General features: G+C 43.9%; 1 protein-coding gene across 5 annotated transcripts in view; it reads left to right on the forward strand.

Annotated features, from left to right (window-relative positions):
- The window catches only part of SETBP1 (SET binding protein 1), a 360,545-nt gene that overhangs the window by 253,282 nt on the left and 93,438 nt on the right, over positions 1 to 13,825 (forward strand). For all 5 annotated transcript variants that reach the window (XM_023647725.2, XM_023647729.2, XM_070275633.1 and 2 more), the window contains exon 4: positions 1,745 to 5,204. In XM_023647725.2, the coding sequence (XP_023503493.1) occupies positions 1,745 to 5,204 (3,460 nt within the window). The remainder of the gene's footprint in view (positions 1 to 1,744; positions 5,205 to 13,825) is intronic.

A 13,825-nucleotide genomic window follows, 5' to 3' on the forward strand; every position in this document is an offset into this window, starting at 1 on the left:
AGACAAAGTCAAGTGGCCGGATTAGTTCTCTAGATGTTGATGATGGTGGTGTCTTTACTAAAAATGACGAGATGAAGAAAAAATTAAATAAATTTTTTGTCTTACTTTTCTCCTGGGCACTTATAGGCTTAGTTTGGGGAGATTCTCTCATGATACTTAAAAAATATAGTCCAATACTGGAAGTATAAACAGAGTTTCACAAAATTGAGGAGGCAGAAAATAGCCCTAAGATTCCAGAAACTAGTGTTAAGGAAACCCTAGTTGCTTTACTGCGTTGAATTTTACCAGTAATGCTTTCTGCCATCTGTATTTTGACTCTCAACAGGGACCATAAGAAAGGTTTTCTAATAAAGCATAAATCCCATAGTGTCAATGGCAAATTCATAGAGAGATAGATAAGCAGATCATAGACAGATACATACTACAGGTTAAAACTTCCTAAATTCACTAAGCCAATCATCGTATACTTCTCAGTGGGGATATTATTCAAAGCTTTCTTTAATTTACCAATCATTTCCCTTCTTTAACAAATGTTAGGGTACCGCATCTGGTAAGTTTACTACTCCACGTGTAAAACAGGACTTATCATAAGCTTTGAAGAATTCTGCTTTGTACTGGTAGCATAGCTTAAAATCTATCTGGAACGATGCAAGCATATCTATATTAAAAATAGTTTTAATATCTCAAGATGATGTGTTCACTATCCATTCCCTTTGTGATTATAGACACTGGTTATGTTGGGCCTCTTAGCAGAGGTTCTGCTTTCCTAACTGAAGAGTCAGTCCTAAGGAAGGTGCTGAAGTCTTAAGACATTTATTTAGAAATCGATGTAGAGGGAAACACAGCTGAAAAAAATTTGGAGGAGTGATCTTGAATGATAATGATTTTTTCCTGGCGCGTTTGTCCAGGAGACTCAAGATTCCTTTTGAGAATATCCAAGAGTTTCCTCAAGAGAGCAGTCAACGCCTAATGTGGGCTTAAGGATGCCTTAGGATCCCAAACACAGCCCCACTCCTGAGTCGGCAAAGATTTGAAGGCTCTTTCACGTTTCTTTCCTTCTTCCATTTCTTCTCCATGCCCTTGACTGGCCCGCTTTCCCCATGTAGTCTTCCAACCCCCTCCGCACCGCTTAATTCCTCAACTTGTGCTGTTTTTCCTTCTAGTAGTGGTTCCTAATGAGTGAGTATGGAGTACAGAGATGTTGAACTCCAGGATAAAGTGCAGACAGAAATGAAATGAAATAGGATGAATCAAAGGGAAGATATATGTTTGCAGAGAAGCCAGGACAGAAATAAGAGGCAGCTTGAGTCAGGCAAAAAAGGCAAGGAGTCAGGAAGTTCGGATTCTCTCCTGGACACTGCCACCCTGGGCAGGACTCTCCATTGCTGAAGTTTCAGCTTCTTCATTTGTAAAATCTGGGCATCGGGCTAAGTGACCTTTAGGCCCCTCCTCTCTCTAAACAGTTCTCATTCTGAGATTACATTAAACCAAAACAGGTTAAAGTTCCTGTTATTTAGGAGAGGAATGACAGCGATTAAAGCCTCCTTATTAATGTTCAAAATCAGTATGACATATTTTTACTACTGCAATTGAGAAAACCTCTGTAAAGCATTTTGGAATTAAAGGTGGTTCTTTCCAACTTTCAAATAATTAAGCCTTTTGACATTAAGTTTTAAATAGCTTCAACATGCTCATCTTTGTCTCTCTCTCTCTCTCTCCCCTTCTCCACTCCACCCACCCTTAGGCTTACGAGCGGCCGCAGAAACACTCAGCTCTCCATTATGACCCAGGCCTCCCGCAGGACTTCACCGGTGACACCTTAAAACCAAAGCACCAGCAAAAAAGCAGCAGCCAGAACCACATGGACTGGTCCACCAACTCTGACAGTGGACCTGCCACTCAGAATTGCTTCATCAGTCCAGAGTCTGGCAGAGAAACTGCAAGCACCAGCAAGATCCCAGCTCTTGAGCCCGTGGCTTCCTTTGCAAAGGCCCAGGGTAAGAAGGGCAGTGCAGGGAGCACATGGAGTCAGTTGTCCAACAGCAGCAAAGATCTGCTCTTGGGAGGTGTGGTTCCATCCCCAAGCAACCACAGCTCACCAGCCCCACCCAGCAGCTCTGCTGAGTGCAATGGGCTTCAGCCTTTGGTAGATCAAGATGGAGGAGGTGCGAAGGAGCCCCCAGAACCACCTACTATAGGCAGCAAGAAAAAGTCCAATAAAAAAGATGTGATGAGTCAAACCATACCAAACCCAGACCTGGACTGGGTCAAGAATGCCCAGAAAGCATTTGACAATACAGAAGGGAAAAGGGAAGGCTACTCTGCAGATAATGCCCAAGAGGCATCACCAGCCAGGCAGAATGTGAGTTCTGTCAGTAATCCTGAAAATGACTCAAGTCATGTCCGGATTACTATCCCTATCAAGGCACCCTGTCTAGATCCAACTAACCATAAGAGGAAAAAGAGACAGTCCATCAAAGCAGTGGTGGAAAAGATTATGCCAGAGAAAGCCCTGGCTTCTGGAATCACTATGAGCAGTGAAGTAGTTAATAGGATACTTTCCAACCCTGAGGGAAATAAGAAAGATCCCCGGGTCCCAAAGTTGGGTAAAATGATAGAGAATGAGTCCCCTTCAGTTGGCCTTGAAACTGGTGGAAATGCTGAGAAAGTTGTCCCAGGAGGTGTGTCTAAACAGCGGAAGCCACCCATGGTCATGACGCCTCCAACATGCGCAGATCACTCTCCATCAAGAAAGCTGCCAGAATTCCAACATCCAAAATTCGCTGCAAAACGGAGGTGGACGTGCAGCAAACCAAAACCCACTAGTATGCTTCGAGAGGCAGTCCTGGCCACCTCCGATAAATTGATGGTGGAGCCACCGTCTGCTTATCCCATCACCCCATCCAGCCCTCTGTACACCAACACAGACAGTCTTACTGTGATCACACCAGTCAAAAAGAAGCGGGGACGACCAAAGAAGCAGCCTTTGCTCACGGTTGAGACGATTCATGAGGGGACTTCCACCAGTCCAGTCAGTCCCATCAGCCGGGAGTTTCCTGGCACCAAGAAAAGAAAGAGACGACGCAGTTTAGCTAAGTTGGCCCAGCTAGTGCCAGGAGAGGACAAACCCATAAGCGAGATGAAATTCCACAAAAAAGTTGGAAAGCTTGGGGTGTTGGATAAGAAGACCATCAAAACTATCAATAAGATGAAAACACTCAAGAGGAAAAATATCTTGAACCAGATCTTGTCCTGCTCCAGCAACATTGCTCTGAAGGCTAAAGCTCCCCCAGAGACCAGCCCTGGGGCAGCAGCAATTGAGAGCAAATTGGGCAAGCAGATTAACGTCAGCAAGAGGGGAACCATCTACATTGGCAAGAAGAGGGGCAGGAAGCCAAGAGCAGAGCTGCCACCCCCATCCGAAGAACCCAAAACAGCCATCAAGCACCCAAGGCCTGTTTCTAGCCAGCCGGATGTTCCAGCCGTGCCTTCCAACTTTCAGTCACTTGTGGCATCTTCACCAGCAGCTATGCACCCACTTTCAACACAGTTAGGTGGGTCAAATGGCAACCTGAGCCCCGCCAGCACTGAAACCAATTTTTCAGAGTTAAAAACTATGCCAAATCTCCAGCCCATCAGTGCTCTTCCAACCAAAACCCAAAAGGGAATACATAGTGGAACCTGGAAGCTGTCTCCACCCAGGCTGATGGCCAACTCACCTTCACACCTTTGCGAGATTGGGTCACTCAAGGAAATAACACTGTCCCCTGTGAGCGAGTCGCACAGTGAGGAGACGATCCCGAGCGACAGTGGCATTGGGACAGACAACAACAGCACATCTGACCAAGCAGAGAAGAGTTCAGAATCCCGACGGAGGTACTCTTTTGATTTCTGCTCCCTGGACAACCCAGAGGCCATTCCGTCCGACACCAGCACAAAGAACCGTCATGGCCACCGGCAGAAGCATCTTATCGTGGACAACTTTCTGGCCCATGAAAGCCTCAAGAAGCCAAAGCACAAGAGGAAACGGAAAAGCCTGCAAAACCGTGATGATCTCCAGTTTCTGGCAGACCTGGAAGAGCTCATCACCAAGTTCCAGGTGTTCAGGATCTCCCACCGGAGTTACACCTTTTACCATGAGAATCCGTATCCCAGCATTTTTCGGATTAATTTTGATCACTATTACCCGGTGCCATATATCCAGTATGACCCGTTGCTCTATCTTCGTAGGACTTCAGACTTGAAGTCGAAGAAGAAGCGTGGTAGGCCTGCAAAAACCAATGACACCATGACAAAGGTGCCTTTTTTACAAGGGTTCAGCTACCCTATTCCCAGTGGAAGTTACTATGCACCCTATGGAATGCCTTACACATCAATGCCTATGATGAACCTTGGTTATTACAGTCAGTACCCAGCTCCTTTGTACCTATCGCACACACTCGGAGCAGCTTCCCCATTCATGAGGCCAACAGTGCCACCACCTCAGTTCCACACAAGCTCCCACGTGAAGATGTCTGGTACAGCTAAGCATAAAGCAAAGCATGGAGTCCACCTGCAGGGCCCTGTAGGCATGAGCCTCAGTGACATGCAGCCATCCCTGAATCCTCCCAAGGTGGGCAGTGCCAGTCTGTCCAGCGGTCGGCTCCACAAGAGGAAACACAAACACAAGCATAAGCACAAGGAAGACCGGATCCTGGGGACCCACGACAACCTGAGCGGTCTCTTTGCAGGCAAAGCCACAGGCTTCTCCAGCCACATCCTGAGTGAACGGCTGAGCAGTGTAGACAAGGAGCTCCCGTTGGTGAGTGAGAAAAACAAGCATAAGGAGAAGCAGAAGCACCAGCACAGTGAAGCCGCCCACAAAGCTTCCAAGAGTAACTTTGAGGTGGACACCCTGTCTACACTGTCACTTTCTGATGCCCAGCATTGGACGCAGGCCAAGGACAAAGGTGACTTGAGCAGTGAGCCTGCAGACTCATGCACGAAAAGATACTCTGGCAGTGGCAGTGACAGTGGCAGCACAAGACCAGAGAGCCTGGACGTGTTCAGTGAAATGAACGCTTCAAATGACAAGTGGGACAGTGACGTGAGTGGGAGTAAAAGGAGGAGCTACGAAGGCTTTGGGACATACAGGGAAAAGGACATCCAAGCCTTCAAGATGAACCGCAAGGAGAGAAGTTCTTACGATTCCTCCATGTCTCCAGGTAAGGCACAGTTTTTCTTCAGACTTGGGCTATCTTGTCATTTAATTGCTGGGCTTTGCAGGTCAGAAATCCTCCATGTATGGCACATTATGTTCATTAATTTGCAGAGGTAGGAACCAAATGATTATGGATCTCCTTGCACATTTGAGTCTGCTGCACATTTATGCATTATTTACTTGATATGTACCATCTTTTCTCTCTCTTGGAGACATTGCCTGAGAACTGTGGGCCCAGAGGCTGCCCCAATAGCTACCTAGACTGCAACCATGCCCACTACATTTATGCTTATTATTAAAGATGCTATTTGAGGTCCTCATTTGATGGGATGGTGCAGTATGCTAGTTGGATAGAGCCTCTAGAACTCACTAGGTATACCAGTAAGATCCCAAGAATGTCAAAGATGGACATGAATGAATATCTAGTTTACCTGATGTGCTGTCTCCAGAAGTGACACATCCTACATGAGACGTCTACAGCGGAGACCTTGGAAGCTGATGACCAATGAATCCTGAAGTCCACCTGATGAGGGAGCCACAGCCCCAGGCCATATTGTCCTCTCTTTGTCCTTGGGCATTTGATAAGCAGGCCCCCAGAATGAAGCCCTGACTCATTATTTCCCTGCACAGAGGACAAGAAACCTGGCTGAAAGGTGTTGTGTGCCTCCTGCCCCTACGGGACCTTACTGCTGCATCTCTTGGCATGTCCACCGGGAATGGGATTTGCCCACTCATCTCTCAACTCAAGTATTGGTTGCTACCAGAAAGAGCTCATTCCTTGTCAGTTACTGGCAGAACTTTTTACTGACCTGCCCACCCACACAAACCGTCCTTGCCACGGAATCCTCACACTTCTGCATAAGTATTCTTTTATCCCTGTCCACACATCACATAGATGATGAGACTCCGGTAGAGCAGTTATTCACTAGGAAAAGAGTAGAAACTCCTTTCCTGGAAGTTGCAGAAGCTAAAAGGAGTTTTCCTGCTCTCCCTTCCCCCAAATTGTTCCAACCATCTGGCAAAAGTGTTTTTAAAGGTCCAGTCTTCCCTGTATAAGGTTTGTGTATCTCTGTTTATAATGTGTATCCCTTACTTGTCCTCTCCCTTCACGGGGAGTCCATAATTAGTGAAGGTGAGGGCAGTCTATTCATGAGGAATAGAGATATTTTCTAGGTCGGCAGATTTCAGGAAGAAATATGATTATGAGTTAGAAGCCACTTAAAGATTGCCCCAAATTGCCACTAACTTGTGAGTTGCTGTAGTGGTGGACGTTCTCCTTGGTTGATGAAGAGACCAATTAGTGGTCGTGTCTCCTACATTTGCTGAGGGTGATAAATGGCTCACATTTCATGTCTGCCTGAAGTGGACGTGCTTATCTGGGTCTCCCCATTTCTCATCATCAGGCTTTGTTGAAGGTGCTTGTTTTTTGTGCAAAGCCCACCTGGACAGAAGTTGCCAGATTAAACTTTCACATGAGAAATACTGTTGCTTTCTCTTTCAGCATGATGGAATTGATCCATAGGACCAAAACTAGCCGTGGACAGAGGGTATTCTTACTTTTTATTTTCTTGGCATTGTGTAGCTAGAAAATAAGGGTGGTATGTTATTAAGAACTTAACCAAGAATCCTAACTTAACATGCCTGAGAAGCAAGATCTCAGGAGCTAAAACTAGCCATCATTGCTTATTAGGTTTCGCAGCAATCTTACCAGGTATTTTTTGTGATTGGACTGTATTGCTGGATGCTGGTTGAAGTTTCACAGCCAGGGGTTCATCTGTAGTCCCTGTGTGTTCCTGAAGGTGCTCATATTCTATCCATACAATTTTCCTTGTATTTGCGTTCATGTGGTGGTCATTACTTTATTTAAAATTCTCCCCCTCCCTCTCCCTCTCCATCTTCTTGTTTGTTTTTCGGCCAGCCACATGAGGTGGGAAGAAGTAGGCATCATGCCAATGTCATGAAAGAAAGCTGAATTCAGCCTAAGAACTGGGCTCGACTTTGTTACGACCCTCTGTGTGACGATAGTCATGACTTTCTGCTTCTTTAGAGCACTGTCTGCCAATCTGTAACTCAAAGGGTTGGGCTAGACCTCTTTCCATAGTGTGTTTTAGTTCTTAAAGCCATTGCACATACATGTCTTCATAACACCCTTCCTGCAATCTTAGAAGAGGGCTATTTTCATTTCTGTTTTACGTATCAGCATACTAAGGTTCAGAGATCAAGTGACCAGCCCAGGTTCAGAAAGCTATCACTTTTGATTCTAAGCCCAGGGCTTTACCCATGAATTGCAGCTTAACTTCACGTCACCGAACTAGTTACAGCCAAGTCTAGAATATAGGTCCCAGTCCTCAGCCCTGTGCTCCTATATACCACCATCTCCCTTCCTCTTAGAATCCCATCCATCCTCTGATTACATGCATTCCCCTAAGGCATCTGCACAATGATTATATGATGATTTCAGAAGAAAGTAATTAGGACAAGAAAACATCCCTTTATTCAATTCCCAACCGATGAAGCAGGATTCATTATGGCCTAACTTTTTCTCAATTTCAGCCTGGAAGAATCTACATTGGACAGGGTTTCCACGTCTATCTATACTGAAATCCAGTTCTCTGAGCTATTTTGGCCACAGCTTTGTGCCTGTCTCTGTGTTACACAAGTTTATTTTTTCCTCAACATTTTGATGAGCCATAATTGTTGGTGGCTTCTCTGTCTGCATGAGTTATGCCTGTTGTCCTATGCATCTTACTGAATATCTTACTGGAACAGACTAGCTTATCTATCATTCCCCTCCCTTCCAAGCCTTAACCTCTCCTTGCCTGTGCCCTAAATGTCTCTTCTCTTTCTGAACCCCTAAAGCATCATGGAAAAAATGTCTTTAGTAGCACTTGGAACCCAATGTCAGAGTTTGTCAAGACTCCCTAAGCAGCATTCACCTTAATGTTGGGAGGCAGATGGGATGAGGCTAAGGTTACTGGAGGCATTAAGATCTTTCAGAGACTATCTGAGTCACAGTGTCTCTTCAGCTGGATGATACTGAAGGTCATGATTGGAAATAAGCATCTGTACTTCTTTTCACAGTTTGTATCCCTCCACCTTTCCTTCTCCATTCTGGATTCACATCCATAGCATCTTAATGGCTTATTTCACATGAGCTAATCTTCTCTAAAATAGATATGGCATAAATATAGATGTCATCCTTTAGCCTATTGAGGACCAGATTCAGGAGCTGAGTCAAAAGAGGACTTTGAGCGCTCCCTGAGATCAGAGCTGATGAAAGGCACCATATAAATGTAAGTCATTACCATTATGGAGAGAGAAATTAGAGACCCCATTTAGCAGTAGCAGCAGTTGCACACTCCATTTCCTCCTTCCTGCTTGGAAAATCATACATTCTCTATCTCCCTGCCCCAGCAGATGGATGCATTGTCTCATTAGCTCCCTTAAAACACACCTAAAGCTTAGAAGTCATACAGACCCCTTACCTTTTTTCTATGTTTTTTTTTCATTTTGCTTTTTGATTTCAGAAGGCTGGGGCTCTTTTGACCTGTTTTCTAAATGCATACCATCTGCTAAATCTCCATTTATAAAATGCTTGCCTGGGGCCAAATAATGGATAAACAGTAGGAAGGTGCAATCCACAGATTCTCAGCGTTGGAAAAAGCCTTATTGGCCCTCATCTGCACTTCTCTCCCGCCAGGCATCACCATCTTGTGCACACTGACGTGCAGCAGATTCCCAGAAGAGCAAACCTGTCCAAGGTTGACAATACATAGTCAGATGATGCTGTGTGCTCTCAAAGCCAAGTTCTTGTAAGGCAGTGAGAGAAGTCTCTACAGTGAGTGATGTTCCCCCTGTTTAGACCACTTGGAAACAATCTTTGCATACTTTGACCTCAAATTATGCCAGGAACTTCAGACATCTTGACCACTGCTGTCCAGGCTCCCATCAGATGTTGGAGAAACAGTGAGAAGAGTAAATTTACATGTGTTACCTCTCAGTCCACTGCCATTATTAGTCAAGGTAGCCATCCTGAGTCCCCAAACATCAAGTACTTTCCTCATGATGAATGAATGCTGAGAATTAATTAATCGTTAGTTCACCTCTCAGTTATCAGAATCCTGCCATATAGGTAGTTGGATTCCCTTGAGCCTGGATGTCTCCACCTCTCCTTGTGACTTCCATCATGCCCTTTGCCAGCTCTTCTTATCGGTACTATGGGGCATTTGGGGAGGCAGTCTCTGTTGTCACTCAGAGGCAGGAAATGGTGCCCAAGCCAAAAATAATACAAAAATCTCCTCCAACAGTCATCCAGATGAGAGAATTAACCACATGGATGAAATATCATGAACACTGTACAAAAGAAACATGTGTGAAGAAAGTTTTCTAAAAATGGAATAGAAGGAAGAGGAGGACTCATGGGAGGAGAAAGTTAAGACCAGGGAAAAAGAACGAGTAAAAAATGGAAAGCTGATGAAGTGTAGTCTGTTTAACCTCAATCCAAGTTGAATTCTGGGTCATCCCGTAGGAGGAAATGAAAGATTAATTAGCTAATGGCTGCGGTGTGGTTTAGTGTGATTTTGAGTACCTGCTCCAATCTTGTCTCCTACCCCAGCTGAAAGACCTCTTCATCTTTTTGACTCTCATTTTTCTCAAGTGAGACTATGACAATAAAGGTTCTGACCAGACCTGATCATCTAAGATTCTAAAAGTCTCAAATTTATGCAATGGAATTTGAATCTGAACACACACACACACCTAGATTGGGCAGTTAGGAAGAAAATGCCCACGTTATTGGCCAAGTTGGCCAATTAGGTAGCCGTTCAATGAAGTTTCAAGACAGATCCTTCTGGTCCATGTATTAATTTACGTGACTCACCTCATTCATCTTTGGCTCCAGCCACTTCTCTTGGCCATTTGATCTTACCTTTCCAAAAGGTGGAACTCCTCATAACTGCACTCTCACCAACAAATCAACTTGGTCATTGTGCAGGCTGAAAGCACAGTCATCATCTTAGAAATAAATCAGCTAGAGCACTAATGTGACCAATTGTATGGGGGCAGATAGAGCTAGCTTGCATTTATATTGAGACTCAGAAATAAAAGAATCTTCATAATATGGTATAAACACCTCATTTTGCTGATGAGCATACTGAGGCTTAAGAAGGTCAAGTGACTCATCCAATGATACATATCTAATTGGTAGAATTGCTCAGACTTGGAAGCTTAACATCTGGGAGAGGGAAAAGGCAAGGGAGGGAGAGAATAAAATAAATAAATAAATAAAAAGAAAGGTGAGTTGTGGGAGAGATGATAAGCTGTATGTTTTCTTTTGCTGTGTGCTGTTGTAAAAGGTAAGCATGTCTTTGACAATAATTTGGTTTCCAGGCTATCTCTGGGGACCCATATTTGGGACTGGAAACGATCTTTGTGGATTCTGATGGAAGTCATTTTTTTCTCCTTTCCTGTCTTAACAATTGCACATACTTATTTTATCGAGCCTCCCAAGGTTCCTCCTAGGGTTTCCTTTTGGAAACCAGGAATTAATCAAATTAAATGTTATGACCCATAACTTTCTGGCAATGAAAAAAAATCTTAGACTCACAGCATCTCTTTGCTACATTGAAATCAGAAATCCAGCAATTCTGCCTTTGGAGCATGAAGTCCCAAGGCCATTTATCTTCCCACAGTTGGCAAATGTTCTCCTGTCCAGTTGGAAGTTTTTATTTATACCTCTGTGGCTTTGGAGAATTATGCAGATTCAGGTGTGGGTGCAGAGAAGTTACAGTTTCGACAGACTTGGCCTTGATACAACACGGAGCTTTTCTAGGCTAGAGAAATCAGAAAAGCCTGCCTTCCAAGGGCTGGCCTGTCACTAGGCAGAGATAAGGATGATGCCTTTGGGAGGACCCTCTGGAAAACCATCTCCACTCTATAAACTAGCAAGTAATGGGACTGAATACTTATTAGGACTGTGGCCTAAAATTGGCTGAATTCAAGGGGAAGTGATACAGACAAGAGAAAATATAAAAATTATTTATTTAGTGCCTAGTATATGTATGGCTTGGTGCAGTTCTGGGGGAGGAATTCAAGATGAGTAACTCAATGCTTTTGCCCTCAAAGAGATTACAGTCCAAGAGGCTCTCCTGTATAATCTAGGGGAGGAAAACAGATGCAACTCATATTGTAAGGCAGACTATAGGGGCCATCAGAAAGTCATAGAGGAATTTCTGATCTGTCCAAGTGAGGGCAAGCAACCTACATGTTGTCAGTTGGGGTGGAGAAGTGGGACCAGGAAGTGCTTCTTTATAGTAGTTACCATACAAGATGGGTCATGAAGAATGGAAGAAGCTTTTGGAGATTGGAGATGGTGGGGTGGTGATAGGAGGAGGGGGCAAACACGACATAGAAGCCATGTAAACAATAGTATTTAAGTGGAAATATTCAAGAAGTGTTGTGAAATGGTGCTTAGTCTAGTTTTATTGAGGCTAGGATCTGCAGTTATGGGATCATGACAGATAAGGTTGGAAAAGAGTGTTGTGCTCATGAGTTAGAAGGGTTTTTTTTTCCCCAAACTCTGGCGCGTGTGCTTACTTACCTAGGCAATGGGAACCATTTTTTAAATAGGAAAAAGTCATGAAATCACCAAATTATACTTTTTTTTTCCCTGACCACTCCCTCCCCCTAGTCTGGGTTCAGCTAACTTACCCCATCTTTGCATTCTTCATACGGTGTTATAATTATCCATTTCTTGTTTGAATTGTACCCACCACTCTGCCCTTCATCTCCCACCCCACCCCCTAGATTATATGCTTCATAAACGCATTATCATTATCTACTCAGGTGCTCAAGTGAAAAATAATCCTAAGGAATCATTCTTGATTCGCCTCTTTCCCTCTCTAGCTAGAGTCAGAGATGATTCCAATATGTTGACCCCAAGCAACTGGAAGAGTGGTGGCACATGAACAGAATTATAAAAATCAGAGAGAGAATCTGATTGGTGTGCAAGGAGATGAGTTGTTAGGCAGCAATTGGCAACAGTGTGTGGAGCTAGAGCTAGAGATTTACCAAAGGAGAGAATTATAGGGAATGAGGTAAAGAGGGTGGAAAGGAGGACCCTGTACCCACCTTAAAGAGGGAGGCAGAATAAGAATGGATCAGGGAAGAGGCAGAGAAGGAATGGGAGAAATAATGGAGGAAAACCACGGGGTCAAGGAAGAATGAATTTAAGAAGAATGGGATGGCCAGTAGGGCTAGAAGCTGCAGAGAGTCCATGGAAGATGAGAATATGTATGGACAAATTGGTGGCTCTGAAGACAAAGGAAAAGATAAAAATTATGCATTTAGTTTCTCATATGGTTAAGGTGTGGTGGGCTGTGTGCCAAATCCAGATGACAAAGAGTTAATGAATAAGTGAGTGATGAGGAAATGGGGGCTGCAGGTGCAGAAAGTGAAACTTTGTTGTGGTTCTAGCAGTGCTCCAGTTTCTAAGGAGACTTTGTTTCTGAAGTCAGCCCTTGGTGGGAAGTGACACATCCATTCTTAGAAGGTCTTAAGTCTAACATCCCCCAGTGCTGGGAGCATAAGAATAATGCCAAGACCCTTTATACTATGTCTTTCTGCCTCCCAGTAAAGGTCTTGTGTAGAAAAGGTAAAGATTATAGTATTTGAAAAGAGGTAAGAGATTCTAAGCCAGCTTCCCTTTCCTGCCCTACAGACATACAGGCACTTATGTTTTGACTGTGGTAATGTCTATTTGAAAACTTCTCTTTATGGTACCGTGGGTGTTGGCTGTGCTACTGTGAATATATGGAAGACTGTACAAAGTTCTGGTTATCACAAGTTCTAGTAAGTGAGTCGTTCATTGAACATTTATTAGGTGCAAAGTTATATAGACTAAAGACCAATTGTTGCTCTTCCGGCAAACTTCTTCATTATTTTGTCATATAAAATATATATGCTGGTTCATAAAGAGCTTACATTCTCAGGAATTACTGGGAGCCTTTTAGTTACTTAACATATAACACAGTGCCAGGAAAACACAGAGCAGAAGCAAAGAAAAGGCAAGAAAGGGCTCCTGAGTTCAAGTTCCTTATACTAGACTGAAAAAAGACTAAGTCAGCATACATAAAACAACCAGAGAATGAATGCAGACCAAGTTTAATTCATGCTCACTCAGTGGACAACAATAGAAGCTGTAGGGATCCAAGATTAGGAAGGATTACAATGTTCAGTGAAAAACAAAATCCTAGAGTTGAAGCTTGGAGAATGGATGCATAGTGAATGAGTGTGACAGCAGATGGGCGAAGATCTGCGGGTGGGCAAATGTGGAGAGTACAGGAAGGCACCTGGCTAGATTGAAGATATCAGTTGAGTGGGGATGGATTTTCAAGAGGCATAGTTGCCATGTAGAGGATGTAGAACCGCAACCCGGGGGAAAGGAGGACACACTGATGTTAAAGGGTGCCTGGCATGAAGGATATTGAGCTTGGAGTGAGGTCTGGGTGAAATGAAGTACCAGGAAACGTGCCTGTCCTCAAAGACATTGTAAAGCTATCAGGAGACAAGAGATGGATATATACACATATATGAAGGAATCAGAGAGAATAATGAGAGTCCACACAT

Source organism: Equus caballus, chromosome 8 (assembly GCF_041296265.1).
Source record: "Equus caballus isolate H_3958 breed thoroughbred chromosome 8, TB-T2T, whole genome shotgun sequence".
Taxonomy (NCBI): Eukaryota; Metazoa; Chordata; class Mammalia; order Perissodactyla; family Equidae; genus Equus; species Equus caballus.